Below are 22,416 nucleotides of genomic sequence, written 5' to 3' on the forward strand. Positions count from 1 at the left end.
GTAAATTGACTGGGGCCTCCGCTCATGGCCATAGTACATAGCTTTACCACCGGTATCAAAGTATCGTACGGCGTACCGCACTTTCTGGTCATAAGTCATATCGGCGAACTCGTTGCCACAAAGTCCATGTACTACGAAGGAACATTGGCCGGCGTCCACGCCGTGCTCTATATCTGTTTGATTCACGGCTAAATTCTCCCCACTAACCATGTCCCGCTCACGATAAACAATTCCGACAGGGGGGACGTCCTCCGGGTACTCGTTGAGATGAGTGTGTGAGATACCAATACTATAATAGTCGGGGTGGTTCAGTTTGAGCCACTCTAACGCTCTTAATACCACAGCGTGACGCACAATGAATGGCGTACGGCTGATATCTACATTCGTAGGCTTTGCACTACCTACAAAGAGGATCGCGAGACACTCCTCGATATCCTTACGAGGGGGCGGAAGCATTTCGTACATGCGCGCAACGGGCTGGCCAAATATGATAGCATTGGCGGTAAGATAACGCTGTTTGCCTCGAGTGACCTGGGCTACACAGAAACTATGCCTATTACGTGCTATCAATAGTTGCTCAACATACCGTAGACCCTGCAGCTCCGGAGGACATGCACCAAGCCAGCGGCCGTTGGCCAGAGCATAGCGAGGGACTCGCCTCGCACGTAGCGGGCCTATACACTCTGAACAGATGGAGAACACCCTGGCTTGTCCCTCTACCCTGATACCGCCGTCATACACAATAGGGCCTGGGATTTCCCGGACGGGATCAGCAGCGCAGCTACGGACCGCCCGGGTTACGAGTTCTCCAGGGCGAGCAAGGCAATCTAACGGTAACTCACTTTCCATGTGTTCAGACAACGAGCCCACAGCGGTCAGGCGGGCGCACACAGCGCATGGGCGTTCATGCACCTTGTTTGGGGATATAGCTTCACACCAGGCCCTTAAGAACGAAGCTTGATCAGACGGCGAGGGCGGAACGGGAGGAAAGAGACGCTGTGGGGGAACAGAGGGCAGAGCAGGAGACGTAGACAGAGCATATGGCAGAGACGCGGGGAGAGCCGGAGCACCAAACGCAGACGGGTTCACTAAACCAACTATAGGGACCAGAACGTCAGCGCACCGACTGCTATCCACAGAGAGAGACATACGAAAGAGGGGGATCAATGTGTTGCACGTACTATTACATGTATGTTTAGTCAACAACTCAACAAACTCCGGCCCAGCACGTACCCCACGCGCGACCTTCACACGATGTGTTCGTGCAGCCGAAACAGCGTTGCGATGATAGCCACAACGAGGAAGGAGCCAGAGGGGCACACCGACCGCGACGAGCGTGGGGTCTGCGACACACGACGGAGCAGCTTCAACGAGAGTCGTGCATCGCTCAAAACGGGCGATGAAATCGCACTGCGGGATGACGCCCGCGACCACTTGGAGACTCACCAGTTCACGGCGAGACAGACAGCGCCGCGGTACTGGGAGATGATATGAGGAGTGGACAAATGCGAAAAAACTCGGACGGCTTACCTGCAACTGCGCCGCCGGCGACTTTATGAACAGACATAATACGATAGCGACTGGGGGCGACGGTAGGCTGTCAATAAAAGTTCATGATGAGCAACGGCGGGTAGCGAACGTGAAGAAGAACGTACGTATGGCCCGCGGAGAACGCAGCGACAAATGCGAAGAGTGGGGATGAGTGGTGGTGGGAGGAACGTAATACGCGATGCGTTGCTGGCAAGCGGCGAGAGAGCCGCCACAAAGAGGAGCAAATCAGCACAAATAGATGCAAGTAAGGAGAAACCCGGGCTTCTGCAAGCTCAGAACGGGTAGAGCCGGGTGCGCCTGGATTCACGTGACCGAGCCATTTCTCATAAGCAAGACCGATTCCTAGTGGAATCGGAATCTCTGCTGGCGTGGGCGATATCTAACCTTTCCTGCGCTCCGGTTTACGCAACGCTGCGCCGTGAATATTGGATGCGGGGCGGGGCTACTTTGCCGCGCAGGTAAACGCGGACATGCAGAACTCTCGCACGATGCTCCGTAACGTGGCATGACATCTGACAGCCTGCGCTGATGCGCATCGCCCGGGCCTCATGCTATTGCGCTACATCTATCCGGCCTCCTTGTACTCTGTCAGAACTTCGAGACAACCACGACACTCCCCCGTCAGACACCCGGCCCATTTCTCGCAACACTTCTCCCGGATTGCCTTGACTCGGACATGTCAGCGCTCGCAGCGAGCTCAAGCGCACTCGCGACACTGTGTGATCGCAAAGTCGCGAATTTGCCTACTGTATGAAGTGATGGTAAAGTCGCGAATATGGTCGCTCTATGCTGTTATTTCCGCTAGTTCTTTATATTGGCGCCCAGCGAAATACATCACTATTTGTCGTGAAGTAAAGTGATCATTTTCCACAGTATCTTTTCCCTTTCATCACTTTGGTTTTGGGTCGTAGGAGTGATCGTTTTCACGAGTCCAAGTTGTGATATACATAAGTACATTCATCGAGGAAATTACTACTTGAAGTAGCGAATATCATCACTTCAAGCTCGAGAAACAATCCGGGTCGCGGGGATAGCAGGGCTCGCTACACGTACAAATGACTGCGGAATTCATTCGGGTCCATGTATCGTTGTATAGAGAACAATGGCATTCACTGTGCACGCATAGCAGAGGTGTAGTACATTTCAGAAGATCAGGACAGGCAGCGCTAACCCGGCCAGAACCCGGCCAAACGCGCGCGCTCTGCGGATGATGGATATGCGGTCCGGATGCCTCGAGGCTCGACGTGCGAGTCCCACGTACACGTGTGCCAGTCGCCTCTGATCTCGACGACGTCCACCTGGTCCGGGACCACCATCTCCCTACACGTCGCGCCCAGCGCGGCCCTCTGTTTTCGCCTCGCGCTTCAGTTGCCAGCGGCCCTGCGGTTGTATCGAGGTCTCTTGGGGAGGTGCCCGTTCTCTCGCGCGTAGCGGCGAATGTTCTGCATGTAACGGGCCGCTATGGCAGCCGTCGCCCAATGGTGAGCGTATCTGTCCAGCACGGGGAATTCTTCCGCTGCCTACAGCGGAGAGGTTTGTTAGTAGCTGATACTCACATGCGCATGTAGGACTTACCGCCGCGAAGAAACGCGAAAGCTTTAAAACATCCTGGCGACGGAAATCACACTCCCAGGCAAGTTCGGCGCCATGGACAAGAAAGTGGATGCGGTACTGGGAATGGTGAGCTACTCAGACCGTGGCAGGCAATCACTCAATGCTAACTCACCCTGATATCAGTGTACTCCTTCTCATCGATTCCCATACTCTGCCGGATCCTCAATGTCTTGCCTCTTGGGACACGAGGCTTCGGGATCTTTGGTTGAGGCGGCGGAGGTTGTCCGCCATTCGCGACGGGTGCTGGAGCGTTGTCAGGATTGAGAACGGCGGCAGCAGCTTGAGCGGCGTCGGCCTGCGCTTGGGCAGCGTCGGCCTGTGCTTGGGCAGCATCGGCCTGCGCCCGTTCTAGTGCAGCGTTCTGCTCGTCGATCTTGCGCTGTGCTTCCTGAAGTGCTGCAGCATTCTGCACTTGCACTGAGATCATGTGAGTACCCTAGCCGGGGTGCGAAGTGAGAGATACGCTCACATCGTTCTGCAGCATCAAGGCTAGCATTGGCGGTCGCAAGGAGTTTCTTCAACTCCTTGGCAGTTGGTGCACGCTTTCAGGAGGGGCAGGCCAGCATGAGCATCACAGAGTGTGGTCCTAAGATGTGAGTACGTACCGGGCCCATTCTGTAAAATTTCACGACACTGAGCTGGGATTTTGTGTGGTACGTTAGTGGAAGCTGCCAGTTATGACTGGTCTACAGGGACAGCATGTCAATGTGAAGAGCTCACCGGTGTTGTGGATGTTGGTGGCAGATGGTGAGTCGTTGTGCGGGAATTTGGTGATCGTTGTCGTGGTTGACGGTGAAGTTTCTGCAGAGTCCACGTCGACGCGCGCGTGCGCATGTATGCAATGAAATCAAGTTAGTTTAATGTTGACGGTTAGTACTTTGTACGGGCTTTGTTCCTATTCAGTAACGGCATGTCGCCCGCATACGATTAATTTGAATACGACTTTGAACCCGCATTCAATCCGTCAGCGCCTGTGCGATCAGGTCAATCTCACTGTCAACCTCGAACTCTCACTGCCGGCTCTTCGACGTCTTCAGCCTCCCTGGCAGCTTCATGGACATACTTTTCCGGGTCTAGCACCAGTCCGACCTCTGAATGGGTCCTCCCGCAGCAAATGCACGGTCTCCGTGTGGGTGCGGTTGTGGCCAGTCGGTGACTGCAAAAACCGCGCGTGCGCATCGCCGGGGAAAAGGTCCCATACTTCTACGTGCGGCGGCGGCAGCACTTCAGAGAAGCCTGCATCTACCCAGGGTTGCGCTTTCACGCGCTCAGACTTCACTTCGTCGGGGTGCAAAACACCCGGGTGCGCACACATCCCAGCTGGTGGCAGATCATGCTATGGTCGAAGGTGAGTCGGTTGTCCCGGTTGCTCACTCCGGAAGCATGTATCCCTGAGCTGTCCTGTCAAGATGAATACAACAACGTACCCGACTTCAGCCCCCCTCCAGATCGTATCCCTATGGTTCTCGATGAGCCACCAGTACCCGATGCTCCTAACCTTCCAGCGGTTGCAGACGAGTACTTGGAAGCGGCGACGGAGGCCATCCGACGGCGTGTGTGGCAAGGGCGTCCTCGCACAACAGTTGAGGACGTGGACGAGGAAGACGAGCTCCCGGACAACGAGCCAGAGGAGCCTCACCAGGACCCTGAAGACGAGCTGGATATTGACGGCCCCCGTGACGCGCATGCTGCTCGTGATCGAGAATTCGAAGCCATCTCTGTCTGGGACGAACTTGCGGAAGGCTTCATCAGGGCAAGGATCATATCAGGTGTGTGACAGCATGTCATGCGTAGCTACCGCCACAACTTAAACCGCTGCCATATCTGAAGGGCACCATCTTACGGAAGAGGACCTTGAAAACCTTCGGCCCTTTGCACTCAAAGTCGAAAGCCATATGTCTGGGAGAACGTTCGCTAAATTGCCCCAGACGTTTCCGCACTCTAGTCTGGAGAGCTGGAAGTCCGTTCAGGCATACGCGTCTCGCTTGTCTGGATTCGCACCGCAAGTATACGACTGCTGCGTCAACTCGTGCCTGGCATATACGGGGATTTATGAAACCGAGGATATCTGTCCCGTCTGTGGACAGCAGCGCCGCAACTCCAGTGGGCGCCCTCGTAATCAGTTCATCTATCTCCCAGTCATCCCCCGTTTGAAGGCGCAACAGGAGAACCGCGAACGGGCGACACAGATGCAATACCGCGCGAAGGAGCACGTCCATGAAGACGGCATCATCAAGGACGTCATGGACTCGGCCCATTATCAGTCGCTGCTGGGCAAGCATGTTGCAATCGGCGAACGGGAGCTGCCACACCGTTACTTCGACGACGCCCGTGACATCGCCCTTGGCCTCTCCACCGATGGGTTCGCCCCCTTCAAGCGGCGTACGAAAACAGCATGGCCTCTCATTCTCATCAACTACAACCTCCCACCAGAGATACGCACCCTTCTGGCGAACGTGATGGGTCTTGGTATCATCCCGGGGCCAAAGAAGCCTGCAGACTTCGATTCCTTCTTATGGCCGCTCACGCAGGAGCTTCTCCGGCTGTCAGTCGGGGTTCACACGTACGACATCATCTCTGACACGTTCTTCGCGCTCCGCGCATATCTCATTCTGGTCTTTGGCGACATTCCTGCGATCTCAATGGTAATGCGTATGAAAGGCCACAACGGCCTCTCTCCCTGTCGAATGTGCTCTGTTCGTGGTATTCGTACCCCTGACTCCCGCAATAAAACACTCTATGTCCCCCTCCATCGGGCCCAACACCCCGAAGTTCGGGCAGATCCTGCTGCGATCCGCATCTACGATCCCCACGCTCTCCCTCTGCGCACACACACTACTTTCCTCGAACAGGCACAAGAGGTTCAATTCGCACGCACGGTCTCCGATGAGGAGAAGCTTTCGAAGCTGTACGGAATCAAGGGCATCCCTCTCCTGAGCACACTCCCTTCTCTGTCCTTCCCCAATTCCTTTCCATACGACTTCATGCATCTTATCTGGGAGAACGTTATGAAGAACCTCATGCAGCTTTGGACGGGGCAGTACAAGGGACTCGATTGCGGCTCTGGCGACTACGAGATCGAACCGACGGTTTGGGAGGCGGTTGGTGCAGCCAGTGCGGAGGCGGGTAACTATATCCCCTACGTCTTTGGTCCGCGGCCGCCCAACGTCGCCAGTGACAAGACATCATGGACGGCAGATACGCGGTCATTTTGGACACAATACATTGGCCCAGTCCTCCTCGAGCGGCGCTTCAAGCATCGCAGATACTACGATCACTTCGTTCTTTTTGTCAAGCTCATCCGACGCTGCTTACAGTTCGAGATCACGAGTGATGAGCTCGCCGAGATCCGGACCGGGTTTGAGCAATGGGTTCTCCAGTATGAGGAGTACGTACGGTCCTTGTCCATGACAGATGAAATTCATACTGACTACCGCCATTTTTACTTCGCCTTCCAGGTTCTATTATCAGCATAACCCCGATCGACTTTCTGCTTGCCCTGTCACGATCCACGCGCTCCTGCATATAGCGGACAGCATTATGAATGCGGGCCCGGTTTGGGCGTCATGGGCGTTTGTGATGGAGCGCTATTGCGGCACGCTGCAGCCCGCGATCCGCAGCCGTCGGTTTCCCTACTCATCTCTCAACCGCTATGTCCTCGATCAGGCTCGTCTTGTGCAGATCAAGCTCATCTACGGTCCTCATGCGCGTTCTCAGCTCGCGCTCAGCCCACCTGCTACTGCACCTAAAGGAAGACGTGTCCCAGGATGTAAGCCACCCTCTCACATTTGAGTGTTCCTAGAGGAATACTGATCATACCTATAGACGACACTTGCATCCTCCTTCCTGCTCGCCGCAACACGTCGCTAGATCGCAGCCTATCAAACAAGATCACCAGTGCACTCTGTACTCGGTTTGAAAGCATTCCCCCGCACATCCTCCGCCGTGCGCTGCCTGCGGAGATCGAGGAATGGGGAAAGGTGCGTGTACTGAATGATGGTGACACCATCCGGGCGGCTGCTATGGACAAGCCGGGAGAGGATGCACGCGATGCCACATTTGTTCGGGTGAGTGTCTTTCCTTTACATCAAGTTGTACATTGTGCTCACATGTGTGACCGATGGGTTAGTATGAGGTACTAGTTGACAGGAACACGCGCCATCGCAACCGCCCGATAGTCCTCGAGCCCAAAACCCTGTACGGACAACTTCAACGTATCTTCGTCGTCCAGCTGTCTACCATGCCGGCGACGATTCATGCGTCCGAGCCCCCTCCCCCTGTTCTCCTCGCCGCCATCCAAACCTGTGATATACAGCGTTCCAACAACGAACTCGACATCCACTACTACTCCAGGTTGGGTGCGATTGACTACGTCGATATTACAACCATCCAGTGTGTCGTCGGGCGCATCAAGGACCGCGGCCAATATGCAATAATTGACCGCAGCGGTAGCCTCTCACGCGCCCTATACTTGGATGGCGAAGACTAATATCTTTGTGAGTGCGAGTACCCGCCCAGGCCCGGTTTTCGCGGTTCGCCAGTGTGAAGTGGTTTCGCGCACTAATGATTACGTTGAACAGCCGTTTCGAGTACAAATGGCCGTTCGAGCGCAGGCCGCGGGGGTTTTTTGCATGGCTTAATTTACAACTGGTTGCATATAGATATATGTTCTGAGCTTCTCAACGTAGATCATGCGTGCATAGGCCCACTGCTTGATACTCAGCCATCCATGGCAGCTCAACGTCGACGATCAGAGTTAACGCGTTACGATACTATAGGCGCCCGTGAAACGAAGCGACTCGTGCGCGCTTCATATTAAATTTCTTGTGCTTGAACTACGACCACACCAGCTTGTAATCAGCTCTTGACACTCTCATCTCTGCTGGGCCTTAGGCATTCTGGCCATAGAAGCACATATGGCACAGTATAACATCAATATGCCTCTCGGTGGCAGTGGTTGTGCCACTCTGAAGCTATCAATTGAACGCGCCCCTCCGACTTCGCCGGAGACACGAGCCATGCCGAACCCATATCATGAAACTATAGTACGTATGCATTGTACTTGTACTGCCAAGCTAGTCCTGAACATTTGTAGACGGTGTCCAGCTGCTTTCATACTTGCTGCAAGACCATAGACCCTCTGGCCTCACCTGCTTCCGCGTCGTTGAAGAGCAGTCACCCTGCGGCATCCCATTTCCCTCATATACATCAAATTCCCATGGGCCAGCCATCGAGTCCACAGGTCCATACATGCTCGCGCTCAACAGCACGTTCACCTGCGGCCACGAAGTCCCCGCTTCCCGTATTCCCCTCACCCATTGCTCCACGTCCGGCCGCCCAATCCACGCTCAAAAATCTCGATCTCGGCCGCGCCAGTGTCCTCAAAACACCGCCAAGGAGGCCGCGCGACCCACGATCATCACCTGCGCAGTCCGTGTGCTCCATATCTACAAAGTCCCCCAGCAAATCCCCGACTGTCCGTAAGGAAGTACGTGCGCGTTCCTCGTCTATCCCTCCTCTCCCCACCCGTAAGTTCCCATTAAATGCCTTCTCATAAAGTCGCACTGAATTAAACACTATGTAGAGTTTGGTATCGGTACTTTCATAGCGCACCCAGAAGTGCAACGCGCCTTCTTCCCGAGTTCGGCGGGTCACCAGCGTGACCGCAGTTCGAGTCCTGTACGCCCTACATCACCGCTCCCCTGCTCCTCCCCCATACCGCAGCATCAGCGTGAATGCTCCCTGCCGCTATCTGAAGCCGGTCTCAGCACAGCGGACACTCAGCTCGATCCCGACCCGATCCACGATGCATATAAGCTTGGGTATTACAACGGGCGAGTTGAAGGCAGAAAGGACGCCCTCATCGAACAGAAGGCAGTCAAGACATGCAACTCTTCTGAGGTGCAGGATACTGAGCCAGTATCGACTGCGGGGGACCTCACGTTGGTTGCGTCTGACGAGCCTGATAGCCCGAAGGTATGCCATGTGATCTACAAGTCCCATTTGACCTTCTAAGACATACTGACATGTCTTAGTCCCGTGTCCCGACCCCAGACATCATATCAGGCTGTGAACTTACTCCAGCGACGCGCAAGCGCATCGCCGCGGAGCTCCAGCCCGCCCATATCAGCCTTCAAGCCGTCAAGCGATTCAAGGTGGCGCCATATGTGCCCGACTGGCAGTACCCCGAACGGATGTAATCATAATCTACATGTATGGTGGTATAGGAATTGTACTCTGCTACGTTGTTGCTACCAAATTCCGTGTTGTATGTGTGAGCAAGCTTAAGCCTCAGCGCTAGCGCCCTCGGCGGCATGGGAGGCCATACGGTCCACGGCAAATTAGGCGCTGCTGTCGCCCTTCCCTCGTACCACCACATAGTACTCTACAGACACGCTCACTTGCCACTAGCTTTGCCGTACTTCTCTGTTCGCTCACCGCTCATCAACACATGCCTCAATTATCTGGTGCCAACTCGCCCCTCTTGTCGAAGCACAACATCTACATCGACGACGAAGAGGCTCGTATTCAGTGCATCGTCGAAGCACGGGAACTGTGGCCGTAGCACGCGCCTACAGCTGCGCGTCAGTGCACCATCTGGAAGCTTGAAGGAGGCAACTTCAGGTATGAGCTGTGGACACTGTATGATGTGCTGTGTTGCGACTCGACACTCTTTGTGGCAGCTGGCTGATGCCTCCCTACAGACATAGAACACCTGTACGTGTAGCATGTGTGTGGACGCTCTACACGAGGCGGCCGATTTCCGGATAGAAGTAGAGCAAGCAGGTGCGCGCAAAGGGGCTCGTGCAAAGGGGACCGCGTTGATGCTCGCTGAAACGACGCGAACGGACACCACATTTATGGACAACACATTTGTGCACCCGGTCGTGCACCCGTGCATCGCTGCGCTGTCTCGAACACCTCCTGCTCCGGCACGCACGTACGTGCCGCCTCCGCCGCCCGCTCCGGCGTGAGCAGCCGCTTCTCCTCCTGCGGTTACTGCCCCTTCTTCGAGCTCCGCATGCACGCCGCCTGCGGGCCTTCTTCGCCTGGAACTACCAGCACTCCATCTGGATCTGCACACGCCGGGTGCCCGAAGAACGCGAGGTCGTCCAAGAACAGCTCGAACTTCTGGTGGCACATCAAGCACGGCGGGCACAGGATCTGCACGAGGGACTTGCCCGAGTACCGGAGCTGCGTGCGTGCCGTACTCGTCCGTGGCCCCCCTCCCCTCCTCGCAGCGCGGCGCCCTCGGCTCGCGGTGGAGGCGCCGCACACACCATCCAAGTCGTGCACATCCTTGGGCTCCTTAGGTGGGGATGCACGCCGGGAGCTCGGGTGCGACTCGACGGGTGCGACTCGACGAGTGCGACTCGACGGCTACGACTCGACGGCTGCGTGAAAGGGTGTTGCGCCGCCATGGGTTGTTTGCGCACCCGGGAAGGGCGCCGAGGCGGGGCACGGTCGCGGGCGACGGTGTCCCAAAGTTGGCGCCTTAGGCCTATGAGAGAAGGCAAAGCAAGCCTTGCCACGCTCGAGGCATAATATACTAAGGAGGCAGACCTGTATATAGTGCATCTTTATACGTTACTGTAATATATTTCGCAGCAATATTGCTTTGCACGAGTGTTCTGAATGTTCGAAGTAAATAACAAGTTCTAGTGGCGAGCGCGAGGCGCCCAAAGCACCCAAAGCGAGATTAGGCGCCAGCCTTCTGGAGGACGTTGGCCGAAGTGTGGAATTTCGTCACTCTTCCTCGCAGTATACATACTCGTGCTTTTCCCTACCTCGTTCGCACTCCATCACTTCACCACTAATTAAACTGACGAAGTGAGTTAAAGGTCACTTCAACTCGCAAAATTCGTCACTCCGGAAGCCCATAGTGCGATTGGTGCTCCCAACGCCAGTCTAGTCGGCGGCATCCAGCCGCCCGCACTTGACGACACGCACGAAGCATTAATCCTGGGGGTGTTTTTTGGGCTCATGCCAGTGTAAGTGTTTCTCAAACGGCCGCGATTGATGCTGATGTTTCTCTAGGTTGTATGGCCTCATATTGTATCAGACTTACCGGTACACCCGACTGCACTCGATGGACACATTGTGGCTGAAGGGTCTGGTGCGTTGACTCTTGAGGTCCGAACTGTGGCGCGCCATGTTTACACTGATACAATGCGTGCTAGGTATATGGAATATTGTGCGTTTCTTCAAGTTAGCTCGGAGTTGAGGCCGACTCCGACGCTAATAAGTGCTGATTGGCAGATTCTTCGAAACTGTCCAATCCGTTATTTATCTGGACTTCGTCTACTCTGTGTGAGTCCTGACTGCGAGCACGTAGCGCGTCAGCTTCCACTAAATATGCCTATATTATCATATAGCTACTACAACGTCGTCACCCATTTCTCCGATCCCTTCAACCTTTCGGCATCCCATCAGTGGTGCGTCCCATACCACTTCGAGCGATGTGCAGCTGGCCCGCAGTGGCGTAGAGCACTCACTGCATGCACTACGTAGGACAACAAGACTACTTGCACCGGCAGCTGTGAGCATGATATATGGAATGTACTGTAGCCTCATCCGGGTGCTAATCGTCGTGATGCAGGGTGCCACAATTGTGCTTTGCCAAAGGTAGCCACGTCTTACCTGGGTTCATGTGCAGTCACACTCATGAACTCGAGAATACATCTAGTTTCTATGCCTACCGGGTGTACCGTGGTTCGTGCCCGCTTTTCGTAGATCTGACGTCATATCCAGATGACTTAGAACGCTACTCCGCAGTCGGCGCGCTCTACCTCTACCGGCTACTCATTGCCGCTGCAGTACGTCTCATCCCCTCGTAGCTATCACATTTGTAAAGACCATAACATCGTCTACAGATAATAATCATGACGTGCACATTCGGTGAGCTTTGTTGTCAACTTGAACCGCCGCCGCTAACATTATCTACTCAGGCTTCACGGCAGGTAAGCCCCCTTTAAGCACCCCCGCCCGAGCCGACATCTCTCTTACTTTGCTTCTGTGACACAGCGTCCGCCGTCGCAGGGTATGTCCCCTCGTCATGTTCCGCATCATTCTGCTGCAAAATTCCCCGTCCGTACATCGCAGATTTCGCCTCAGCCTCGATGCATCCAGGGTCTATGGCGTAGTATGTCGAACATGCTAATCTCTACCGCTTTATGTGGACATAATGGGTTGCATCTTACAGTGGCCAAATCCCGCTGTCATCGGCTTCATGGTGTTAGCGGACGACTGTCTTACCGGCACGCTTGCGGTCATGTTGCTGCGCGAACGGCCTAACCTTAAACGGCGAGTGGCTTACATACTTCCCGACCGCTTCGTGTCGCTGATGTTTGCTGTACGTGCTGGATAGGGCGGAATTACTGCCCGGTCACCAACTCGTGTACTACGTCAACGCGGGTAAGTGACCTGTCCCCTTTCAGGCTGCTTTGGCTGTACTGATGTCACTGTTATAGGTATGATCATGAGGTACACTAATTGTTACATCTCATTGGCGGCTTCTGCTCACGCGGCTTTGTACAGTGTCCTGGGCTTGCTGGCTTTCGTATTCGTTAGTGTCATCAGCGCTCTCTCTCGAGTGTACATGTGAACTAACCTCACAGGCTATGACACATCATGGGAGCTTCATTTACATTGGCTTCAGCGCCGTCGGGGTCAAAGGTGCGCGCCGCCCTCGTCCGCTGTCCGCGTAAATTGACATCTATCACGCACATTATCGCTTATGGCAGTGTATGCCAACTCCGTCCTCGCGATGTGAGTACGCCCTTTCCTCTCATTTTGATACTGGGCTCTGATATATTTTTTCTTACCTTTCTCCTGCGTCCAGCATCAATTGTCGCCAACATCTCTCGGATCGCGGGCGCGCCGGTTTTGAGATGGGGACGCAAGTGCAAGATGGCGTCGCGGAGTCGGAGTCAGCAGCCACGGAAAACCATGCGGAGCACGATAAGCTCAACACAACTAGCTTCGAGTAAACCGTGGTCCAGACATATACAGTACGCGGTCACTGGCGAGTCCCGAATCAGATTCGCATCGGGAAGCCAACAGCTTCCGATCCTAACATGAACAAACATCCTCGGCGCTGGCAAACGCCGACGTCCCAATTTGTTGTCCTCTTACGCTCTCGACCAAAGTCGATCTCTATCCCACCCCTCTTTCTGACGCCTCTTTCATGCTTGTGACTACTAGCGAGGGTATACCATCGCGCACGGACTGATTCTTGAAAAGGCGAAAACGATCGTGTCACGCTGTTTAAAGTCAGCAGCGTCTAGGTTATATCCCCACAAGGACACGTACGCCGGCAGCGACGGCATCATGGTACTGATTGTTCAGTACGAAACTCTACTCACATGTTTTCGAATCCCAGCAGATGTCGGTCTCACTCGGCCTCAGTGACCTGAGCTAGAAAAGTCGCCGCCCGTCGAGCGCGTTTCTCAGGACGAAGCAAGCCTGAAAGGGGGGCAATCCGTTCATCAACTTTCCATCCCGCCATGGCCCTCTGTTTCAGCCAGTTTCGGCCAGCCTCGAGCCCTCACTGTTGGTGATTGATCGTTTCAACGCCCAAAGCTGCCTCCCATACAATCGCCCCTCTCTGTACCGCGATTCCCATCGTTCGGCACCAGGAATCCATGCACAGGTGTGTAAGATCTCCTTTATCTCCTGATCTCGAACACCGGACCCTTGCCTGGCGCTGCCGGACGCGCGCCACGCCGGGCCCCTTCTATCAATCGGCCGCACCCGCACCTCGAAGTCGGCGCTATGTAGCAAGGTGTACTACACCGCCACTTTCTTGCAGTGGCTCTCGAAGCTCCGACGCGGCACACTTCTCGATCTCGACGCAAACACGTTTGGGTTCGCGCAGTGCCGGCTCGTGCACGCTGGGTCCACGGGGCGCATTGGCGCCGTTGAGCAGAGCGTGTTCGTCGTGCTTCCGAGGGCGATGCGCCGCCAGCGATCTTGTTACATCCTTCTATCACTTAAATATCTTTACACCCTGTTTGATGCTTTCCACAGAGAGGTGGCGGCGATGTTCACGAGCATGATGTCCGCTCTTCCCTTTCAGAAGATGATGCGTGTCGACTTCTATCTACAACCTCTTACGACATTTACTACAGGCGTGATATGCGCCCATCGACAGATGCATTTCAATGATTGTACCGCCCGTACAACGACAAGCCACCAAAAGGCGTACTGCAAGGATACTCAACACTCCCGGGGAAAATATTCGCTCTTATCACCATTCGGCGGTCATACTCTCGCTGTATGTTATTCATTCTTGTCTATGTACAGACACGACATCTCTGACCACTATATGTGGCTATCCACCGCACCTGATTAAAAGGTTTTTGCTCTTACTTACGCCCTGGACTTTGCAGACTCGCCTAAGCAGTATCTACGCACTTGCTTCGCGAAGCCGTTCAGATGGACATTCCGAAGGTCTCACCTTCGCGCGATACAGAGCAGTCCGTGTACGCATTCCGAGTCGACCTCTGCCTGCGCTTCCGAGTCAGCTGACGGTCATATCCTAGCACAAACACCGGTCTGCCAAACCTTGATTTTGATTTTGGCATATCCTCGATCATCACCTTTCTTGCATGATTCTTGAGAGTTGAACGTTGATGGTTGACAGGTGCTGATGGACATCGCCCTACGTGCGTTTGCGCTATATCTACCCACACTTTTTGTGCGGGAACCAGGACGGTACAGAACACCCTGACTCGTCAAGGTCTCTTTCCCCGTATCACCGCTTCGCTCTCTCAGCATGATAGCCCTCGCAGCGAACCCCGACGCACTCAGTGCTCCTGCCGTAGATCTGCTCGGTGGCATCAAGTTGCCCGCACTTGACAACACGTACGGAGCCCTGCTCCTAGGGACCGCCCTCGGGCTCATGTAAGTTTCTTTACCAGGTACTGGACTCGGATGATGCTAATTTTTTTCTGATGGTGTCTCCTTAGGTTGTATAGCCTCACAGTGCAACAGACGTACCGGTACACCCGACTGTACCCTGCGGATGTACTGTGGCTAAAATGTCTAGTGAGTGGATCAAAGAGATCCAAGCTGTGGGAGGTTTCGTGGTCATACTTATCCAATATTTTCCAGGTATATGGAATATTGTGAGGCGCTTTGCCCGACGTTGGTGGTTATTGGGCTTACACGCGCCGACGGTTTGACAGAGTCTTCGAAACATTTCATACCGTCCTCTGTTTGATCGCGGTGTGAGCTTTTACTTCTAACGTATCACGCATCAATGTCCGACTAAGCTGTCGCTCGTATCCTCCAGGTACTACCACCTCATCACGAACTACTTCAATCCCCTAAGCCTCTTGGTCGGCCATTGGTACGTTCTGTACCACATCGGGTGATATGTACCCGGGTAGTATCGATTGCTTATATAGACTCGCCGGCATAGGACAACAAGAGTGCGCTATTCTATTCCTGCTCTCTATATGGGCTTCTGACAAATATCTATCGCTTTCGGTAGCTAATTACACCCACAACTGTGAGCACGTTATCTGGAAGATGTCCCGTAGTTGCGGTGCTCACCGCCCCATCATCTAGGGGGCTACAATTGTGCTCTGCCAAAGGTAGCTGTGTCTCCTTGTTGTCGAACCATAATCACATTCTCACGAATGCTTCTAGTTTCTATGCGTACCGGGTATACCGCAGTGCGTACTCGTGTTTCGTATATATCCAGTTCACGCCAGATAACCCGTTGGTCTATAACGAAGTTGGCCCACTGTACATATATCGACTACTCGTCGCCGCCGCGGTACGTCCAGTATTCGTCTGTCTCGAGATCGCATAAGCGAGGGCTATAACGTTGTCTGCAGATCACGTTCATGATTTGTACAGTTGGTGAGCCGTCTTCCATTCGGATGTCTGAACCTGTTATCATTCACACGCTAACGCCCCTTGTACAGGCTTCACGATCGGTAAGCCACTGTCATAACTCACATCGCGTCAACCATTAAATTGTATTTGCGAACACAGCGGCCACTGTTGAAGGGTATGTCCCGCCTTGGTCTTCGACACTATTCCGTATCAGTAATTGGTCTCCCGATATCACAGATTCCGCCTCAGCCTCAGTGACTTTAAACACGATAGCGTGCGTCAGGCGTATTCATCTTCGCCGCTGTACCTATAGTTAACGGGTCGGCGCCCATGGCAGTGGCTTGTGTCTGCTGTATTCGGATTTACGGTGTTGGCAGATATCTGTCTCACCGGAACGCTTGTGGTCGTGTTGCTACGCAGTCGCACTGGGTTCAAACGGTATGTAGTTCGCTGCCTGACCGTACCGTGCATCACTAATTTTGCGTAGGACGGACTCGCTTATTGATGTCCTTATCATATACTCTCTCAATACGGGTGCGTAAACCGTTTGCGTTCGTGTTGCTCACGCGTCGCTCACCTTCCTGCTAAAGGTGTGTTCACGACGTGAGCCATTTGTCTGTTTCTACGTGGATGCACTTCCTTACGTGACTTCGTTTAGTATCATTGGCTTGCTGGGTTTCATTTTCGTAAGCATCGTTGTTAATGGAATCGCGAGTACCGTCTAACCATGATCACAGGCCATCATACTCCCTGGAAACTTCATCTATATTGGCATCAGCATTGCCGGAGTCAAACGTATGTGTCAATCCTGGCCGTAGACCATTCATGCTGTCACTCATTGCGCGCAACATTCCTGACGGCAGTGTACGCCAATTCCGTCCTCGCCGTGTGAGTAAAGTTCGTCCCTGTACGGCTCTCAAAATTTGACCTATTCCTTTCCCCTTGCGTTCAGCCTAAACTCTCGTCGATCTCTCTCCGATCGCATGATCGCGGGCTTTGAGATGGGATCCTTTGAGCCGAACTACGCCATGCCCGGCCATGGAAGCAATGCACGGAAAGTGCAACAGGTGAGTTTGGCTCACAGCTACGCCAATTCACGTCCATCATCCTGCCAGTCCAATTTGCTGACGTGTGGCGGCGCGGGGTGGTAGCTGCCTGTCTCCGTACTGACGAGCACGGATATGGTATTCGCGTCGGTAGTGCAGACGCAAGACGGAAACCCGGAGTCCGAAACGACCGCGGCAAGCCAGGGGGAAAGCGACAAACGGTACGCGCCGAGTTTTGCGTAATCGAATCGACCAAAGGTTCTACCGTGGTAGCGGTCACGGCTGCAGGGCAGTACTTGTCAGAAACTTTGGTCGAAGGTGTCCGCACCAAGAGGATGTGGAGGAAAGACAATCGGAATGTAGTTCTCAACTTCTTGATACGGTAGTATTCTTTTCTGGGCTCGGATATGAACTTGAAAAGTTGCAGGACGTTTCCATCGTCGTCGGTTTCCTTCAAAGCGTCAGGATATTCGCCAGATTTGCATCGGGAAGCCGATGGCTTCCGATCCTAACACGAGTAAACAATCGCCGCGCTGGCAGACGCCGAGACGCTGAGGAGAGAGCGTCCTGCATCCCCTTTTCTGACTCCTCTTCCACATGCATCTGTCTATTGGTGGGAGTTACCCCATCGCACACACGCGGGCACTGCAAGACGCTTGAAGGCCCATAATGACTCTCTCACGCTGTCTAAAGGCAGCAGATTCTAGGCCGTACCCCGCTGCCGGGGACTTCAAATGCATCCTCCTCTCCATCAAGCCTCACATGCGATAGCTAGTGATTTCAAGCTTCCAGCAGACATCGGTCACGGCACGGCCTGAGTTTCAACGGCCCGCGGACCGCGTTTCTCAGGAAGAAGCAAGCCTGAAAGGGAACAATCTGTTCGCCGTCTTTTCATCGCGCGATGATGCCCCTGTCTGTCTGTCAGCGACTCTCGGGCACCCCCGACACTGGCCACCCAGCGTCCAAGGTCGTCCTCCAGCATGCCGGTCGCCCCCCCTTGAACCGACCCCCATCGTTCGACACCATGCACCCGTCCGCCAGCGTGTACACCAACCTGGCACTGCGGCTCTATGACCTAGTCGTCCTCATCATCTCGAACACCTTTGCCTGGCGCTGCCCCACGCGCGCGACACAGCTGCCCTTCTACCAAAAACACATCGGCGAGCACGCGCATCTCGAAATTGGGGTCGGCACGGGGTACTACCCCGCCGCGTCCGCGGCGCGGCTCTCGAAGCTCAAGCGAGTCACGCTCCTCGATCTCAACGCGAACACACTTGGGTTCGCGCAGCACCGCCTCGTGCGCGCAGGGTACAAGGGAGAGGTGGGCGCGGTCGAGCAGAGCGTGTTTGACGCGCTGCCGCAGGATCTGCACGCCCAGTACGACTCGATTGCGCTCTTTTACCTCTTCCACTGCCTCCCTGGTTCGTTCCCAACGAAGGCGAAAGAGGTGTTCGCGCGCGTGGTGCCTGCGCTCGCGCCGGGCGGCGTCGTATATGGCACAACGATCCTGGGCAAGGACGTGCGGCATAACTGGTTTGGGGGGAAGCTCATGGGGCTGTACAACGGGAAGGGCATCTTTGGAAACGCGGGGGACAGCGAGGAGGGCCTGCGCGAGGCGCTGCGGGATGCGTTCGAGGAGCACGATCTGCGCGTCGAGGGCGTCGTGGCGCTGTTCTCTGCGCGAAAGCCGCGGAACGCAAGAATCTGATCTCGCCGGTACGTCGCCCATCTTTTCGAGCTTCGCTGTCTCGTAAACTCTTATGTTGACGCCGGATGGTGTAACATTGACAGATGCGCCGTCGCGGCCCGCCGCTGGAAGGAGGTAGATTCGTTGACCCATGCATCTGTGCTACGGGTGCTGTCTCCATTGCAGAATGCAGAAAGGCAGCGATGTCAATTCCACCTGGGTGCCGTGATGCCGTTCTGGCACATCCTCCTCCGCCGATGACCATTTTTCTCACTTCGGTAGACGCACATCCTCGGAAGGGCGCCTGTCAAGGGAAGATCTTGTTCTCCGCCTTCGCCTTCCTCAACCTAGCTGCGACACGCGCGGGGCTCTGCTCGAATCAATGTCGCCGCTATGAGCGAAGGTGATGCGAGGCTCCGCCTTCAGCGGAGAAGAAGTAACATGAGGATGCGGGTCATTCAGCGGAGTTAGTCATCGTGCGGCACTGGCGTATGCCGTGAGCCTCATTCGGCGCAGACTCCGCGAGCAATGCTTCTCGCAATTCCCCATTCAGCGTTAGCTCGGCTGCAGTGCGGCGGAGACACCGGTTGCCGCGCCGTCAAGCCCTCGAGGTGAGCGCAGTACCTCGATCGTCCAGCTCAATTATCCACTGTACCGCACTGGTACCCTTCCCTACGCATCCGACCTCGGCCTATCCTCTGTCGAGGATATGTACATCCTTGTGTTTGCCCTATAAACGAGTAATGTGCAGGCTATATCGCGTCGATCTGTCAGCTGACGACATCGCAGGTGATCCGCCGTGTCAAACGGGAGGAATTCCCTCTCCGTTCCTCTTCCTTCGACGCTTCTCCCACCCTCGGCCCACGCTCCGCACGCGCACACACACGCCTCGGGCCTGATCACCCTCCCCTCCCCATCCCTCTTCTCCTCATGATCGCATCGCCCTTGGCACAGTTCCCGCACTCACTGAAGGGCCACCGCCTCTCCAGATCGGCGCGCAGAGTTCAGGGCCAGGCCAGCTGGACCCCGTCGCGGTGCAGCAACGTTCACTGCGGGAGAGCTTCGCGGCGCACGCCGGGGAAGCGCCTGCACGCCGCTCGCGTGCACTGTGACCTCCGCCCTGACAGGTCCCCACGCAGTGCGCGTCCCGGCGAAGCCCTATAACAGGGCCCCGTTGGAGTCCGAGGATAGCTCGAGACTCGTTGTTCCCGCCAGCCTCCCTGGACCCGCAGACCCGCGTCGCTGGAACTGATCACCGTGGAAGTGAAAATGGCCCTCTCGCCGAGCAACGCGACCGCTAGTGCGTCTTCGACTGCGGACCCGATGGCTGGTGCACCTGCGTTGCCTGCGTTGGACAACACGTATGGGGCGCTGACGCTCGGGACTGTGTTCGGTCTTATGTGAGCGTCTCGCTTGAAGTGTCGCGTCATGGACACTTTCTGACAGTATCGCACGTAGGCTATACGGACTTACGGTGCATCAGACGTACCGGTATTCAAGACTTTACCCGAAGGATGGGCCATGGCTGAAGCGTCTAGTAAGTAGAATTTCGATTCTCGACAGGGCACGTCAGCGCTTGAGTGAAATTGAGCTCATGCCACCCTGCCTAGGTTTGCGGGATCCTGTGAGATGCTTTACCCGGACCTGGGTCTTGTGATGTGGGGCATTGACAGTTTCTGTGGCGCAGAGCGTTTGAGACTTTGCACACGACTCTCGGCATTGCTGCAGTGTGGGTGTCCTTGAAGTGCAACTCTGATCGGCTCGTTGCTCACGTTATGGACTTCCTAGGTACTATCACCTCGTCACGAACTACTTCAACCCCGCCACTCTCTTGCTTGGCCACTGGTGAGAAGTGCTGCAGTACGACGGAGAGTGCGCCTATGATGTTGACGACATATTCTTCCTGTAGGTCAACAAGAGTGAGCAGATATGCTTCACGTACGACATCGTCGCTATGCTAATAGGACCGGATTTTACAGTTACTAACGCCGACAACGGTAAACATCGCTTCATGAACGGGGATTTACACGTTTCTGAGTTCGAAGTCCAGGGTCTCACGATCATTTTATGCCAAAGGTAACCTTTAATGTGTCTATAACCTGCACGATTGGTGACTGAAATCTTCTAGCTTCTATGCATTCCGAGTATACGTCAGTGCGTACTATCTCAGATCGTCACCGTCGAGATAAAGTCCTCACGGCTCGCTCTCACAGTTGGATCGCACTACATATACCGCGTGCTCGTCGGTCTCGCGGTACGTTCCTTATGTCCTGTCAGATACGATCCGCACATATGAACGGGCTCCTCCCACAGGCCGTGTTCATGTTCACCTCGTTTGGTGAGTCCGGCGCCCGCCCTCTGTTCTGAAAGTGTACTGAAAAGCGCCTATGTCAAGGCTTCATGGTCGCCGCCACTGTCGAAGGGTGAGTTCCGTCGGCAGTCCTTGATGCGTCCAGTCACCGAGTCCCCGTTGTCCCCACAGATTTATCCTAAGCCTAAGCGACTTCAAACGCGTCAGCGTACGTCTATCGTCTCTCGGACTCAGCTGCTGCTGGTAGTGATACGAGATTGTCGTAGTGGCTTGTATCGGCTATGTTCGGCTTTGCGGTGCTTGTGGATGTGTGCCTGACGGGCACGCTTGTCACCGTGCTCCTGCGTAGCCGCACAGGCTTCAAGCGGTGCGTACACGACCATGGTGGCAGTGGTGTTGCCGCTCATCAAGACGATCTTGCGTACAGGACGGACTCGCTGATCGAAGTGCTGATCGTCTACGCGATTAACACGGGTGCGTATCCACACTTGTACGGATGGATAGCGCTCACCTCTGGTTCTGGGGCTTGTTTCAGGTCTTTTGACGAGGTGATTGAGATTCGCCGGGGAAATGCAGATTACTGTAACTGATCGCGTGCTATGCAGCATCTTTGGATTGCTATGCTTCATCTTCGTGAGCACCGTCGTCACCTACCTCGCTCGAGCTGAATACTGATTGGTTGCAATGCACAGGCGATCATTCTCCCGGGGAACCTCATCTACATCGGCTTCAGTATAGTCGGAGTCAAGCGTACGTCGCCTCCCGCGAGTCTTGGCGCCTCTGTTAATCACCGCTTTGCCTGCAGTGTACGCGAACTCGGTGCTTGCTGTGTAAGCAGCCATCCTCATTAACGCTATCAAGCGCGAAAGGCGTGCTCACCGGACATGCTCACTCATCTCGTGCGCGCAGTCTCAACTCCCGCCGGTCGCTCTCGGACCGCATGTTCGAATCCGCCTTCGAGATGGGCTCGTTTGAGCCGGGCCGCTTCCTCCAACCGCCGCCCCACGGCGGTGCCGAGGCCTGGAAGGCCCAGCAGGTGAGCTCGGCCGCCGCCCTAGGTTCTCGTGCCGCTCCGAGGAGATCGCTGATGTACGCGCGTCGGATGCAGATGCCGGTACGGTCGCTGCCGACGAACACGGAGATCGTGTTCACCTCGGTCCAGTCGATGGGCGGTAACACGGACTCGACGGGGTTGAGTACCGCGGAGTACGATAAGCGACACGCGCATGAGTTCGTGTGAGGGGCGTGTCCGGTCACTGTGCGTGAGGATGGTGATTTAGGATTTGAGGCCGAGGGTCACGCATCAGGAAACCCCCCGGCTGGCCATTGCCGTGGGCCAGCCCACATTGTAGCATATAGTG

General features: G+C 55.1%; 9 protein-coding genes across 9 annotated transcripts; 7 read left to right on the forward strand and 2 right to left on the reverse strand.

The window, feature by feature from the left end:
* Positions 1-9: 9 nt before the first annotated feature.
* Positions 10-633, reverse strand: TRAVEDRAFT_85125 (uncharacterized protein; the record flags this gene model as incomplete). Its single annotated transcript, XM_008046540.1, has 1 exon — positions 10-633. A coding segment is annotated over one exon (624 nt), but the record flags the coding sequence as incomplete, so codon positions are not given.
* Positions 634-2,849: 2,216 nt separating this feature from the next.
* On the reverse strand, positions 2,850-4,119 carry TRAVEDRAFT_32021 (uncharacterized protein). Its single transcript, XM_008046472.1, has 5 exons — positions 3,973-4,119; positions 3,828-3,912; positions 3,289-3,758; positions 3,120-3,231; positions 2,850-3,032 (listed from the first exon to the last, which is right to left on the reverse strand). The coding sequence occupies exons 3-4, from the start codon at positions 3,590-3,592 to the stop codon at positions 3,173-3,175; spliced, it is 363 nt and encodes a 120-aa protein (XP_008044663.1). The 5' UTR covers positions 3,593-3,758; positions 3,828-3,912; positions 3,973-4,119; the 3' UTR covers positions 2,850-3,032; positions 3,120-3,172.
* An 884-nt stretch (positions 4,120-5,003) lies between these two features.
* On the forward strand, positions 5,004-5,558 carry TRAVEDRAFT_94186 (uncharacterized protein; the record flags this gene model as incomplete). The annotated part of the gene is made up of 1 exon (XM_008046541.1): positions 5,004-5,558. A coding segment is annotated over one exon (555 nt), but the record flags the coding sequence as incomplete, so codon positions are not given.
* Positions 5,559-6,149: 591 nt separating this feature from the next.
* TRAVEDRAFT_135660 (uncharacterized protein) lies at positions 6,150-7,654 on the forward strand (the record flags this gene model as incomplete). The annotated part of the gene is made up of 4 exons (XM_008046542.1): positions 6,150-6,553; positions 6,624-6,934; positions 6,991-7,232; positions 7,295-7,654. The coding sequence occupies 4 exons, from the start codon at positions 6,150-6,152 to the stop codon at positions 7,652-7,654; spliced, it is 1,317 nt and encodes a 438-aa protein (XP_008044733.1).
* Positions 7,655-8,383: 729 nt separating this feature from the next.
* On the forward strand, positions 8,384-9,365 carry TRAVEDRAFT_53593 (uncharacterized protein; the record flags this gene model as incomplete). The annotated part of the gene is made up of 3 exons (XM_008046543.1): positions 8,384-8,693; positions 8,750-9,141; positions 9,201-9,365. The coding sequence occupies 3 exons, from the start codon at positions 8,384-8,386 to the stop codon at positions 9,363-9,365; spliced, it is 867 nt and encodes a 288-aa protein (XP_008044734.1).
* A 1,889-nt stretch (positions 9,366-11,254) lies between these two features.
* TRAVEDRAFT_53594 (uncharacterized protein) lies at positions 11,255-13,154 on the forward strand (the record flags this gene model as incomplete). Its single annotated transcript, XM_008046544.1, has 17 exons — positions 11,255-11,281; positions 11,346-11,359; positions 11,425-11,475; positions 11,541-11,600; positions 11,677-11,704; positions 11,765-11,790; positions 11,852-11,877; positions 11,941-11,981; positions 12,039-12,063; positions 12,114-12,125; positions 12,190-12,205; positions 12,533-12,579; positions 12,636-12,648; positions 12,703-12,730; positions 12,783-12,840; positions 12,909-12,933; positions 13,007-13,154. 17 exons carry the CDS (start codon positions 11,255-11,257, stop codon positions 13,152-13,154), a joined length of 645 nt encoding a protein of 214 aa, XP_008044735.1.
* Positions 13,155-14,941: 1,787 nt separating this feature from the next.
* TRAVEDRAFT_67375 (uncharacterized protein) lies at positions 14,942-17,569 on the forward strand (the record flags this gene model as incomplete). Its single annotated transcript, XM_008046545.1, has 23 exons — positions 14,942-15,069; positions 15,135-15,213; positions 15,280-15,293; positions 15,354-15,395; positions 15,461-15,517; positions 15,590-15,599; positions 15,662-15,679; positions 15,739-15,764; positions 15,820-15,845; positions 15,909-15,949; positions 16,011-16,035; positions 16,101-16,112; positions 16,171-16,186; positions 16,249-16,285; positions 16,325-16,449; positions 16,499-16,545; positions 16,602-16,614; positions 16,670-16,697; positions 16,749-16,806; positions 16,875-16,899; positions 16,964-17,078; positions 17,163-17,278; positions 17,485-17,569. 23 exons carry the CDS (start codon positions 14,942-14,944, stop codon positions 17,567-17,569), a joined length of 1,143 nt encoding a protein of 380 aa, XP_008044736.1.
* A 402-nt stretch (positions 17,570-17,971) lies between these two features.
* Positions 17,972-18,994, forward strand: TRAVEDRAFT_155976 (S-adenosyl-L-methionine dependent methyltransferase). The gene is made up of 2 exons (XM_008046546.1): positions 17,972-18,773; positions 18,849-18,994. The coding sequence occupies exon 1, from the start codon at positions 18,082-18,084 to the stop codon at positions 18,763-18,765; it is 684 nt and encodes a 227-aa protein (XP_008044737.1). The 5' UTR covers positions 17,972-18,081; the 3' UTR covers positions 18,766-18,773; positions 18,849-18,994.
* Positions 18,995-20,015: 1,021 nt separating this feature from the next.
* Positions 20,016-22,366, forward strand: TRAVEDRAFT_32023 (uncharacterized protein). Its single transcript, XM_008046473.1, has 21 exons — positions 20,016-20,144; positions 20,203-20,281; positions 20,355-20,368; positions 20,432-20,473; positions 20,533-20,589; positions 20,654-20,663; positions 20,724-20,741; positions 20,795-20,820; positions 20,873-20,898; positions 20,958-20,998; positions 21,058-21,082; positions 21,140-21,167; positions 21,227-21,263; positions 21,322-21,422; positions 21,483-21,529; positions 21,591-21,603; positions 21,661-21,688; positions 21,748-21,805; positions 21,861-21,885; positions 21,965-22,091; positions 22,164-22,366. The coding sequence occupies exons 1-21, from the start codon at positions 20,068-20,070 to the stop codon at positions 22,293-22,295; spliced, it is 1,011 nt and encodes a 336-aa protein (XP_008044664.1). The 5' UTR covers positions 20,016-20,067; the 3' UTR covers positions 22,296-22,366.
* Positions 22,367-22,416: the final 50 nt, after the last annotated feature.

This window comes from Trametes versicolor (genome assembly GCF_000271585.1).
Source record: "Trametes versicolor FP-101664 SS1 unplaced genomic scaffold TRAVEscaffold_14, whole genome shotgun sequence".
In the NCBI taxonomy this organism is placed as follows: Eukaryota; Fungi; Basidiomycota; class Agaricomycetes; order Polyporales; family Polyporaceae; genus Trametes; species Trametes versicolor.

Coding starts and splice junctions, on each gene's coding strand:
- TRAVEDRAFT_32021 (XM_008046472.1), bottom strand. CDS start 3,592: ATGATCTCAGTGCAAGTGCAGAATGCTGCAGCACTTCAGGAAGCACAG. Junction 3,232..3,288: donor AATCGATGAGAAGGAGTACA/CTGATATCAGGG, acceptor TGAGTAGCTCAC/CATTCCCAGTACCGCATCCA.
- TRAVEDRAFT_155976 (XM_008046546.1), top strand. CDS start 18,082: ATGCACCCGTCCGCCAGCGTGTACACCAACCTGGCACTGCGGCTCTAT.
- TRAVEDRAFT_32023 (XM_008046473.1), top strand. CDS start 20,068: ATGGCTGGTGCACCTGCGTTGCCTGCGTTGGACAACACGTATGGGGCG. Junction 20,474..20,532: donor ACTCTCGGCATTGCTGCAGT/GTGGGTGTCCTT, acceptor TGGACTTCCTAG/GTACTATCACCTCGTCACGA. Junction 20,821..20,872: donor ACGATCATTTTATGCCAAAG/GTAACCTTTAAT, acceptor GAAATCTTCTAG/CTTCTATGCATTCCGAGTAT.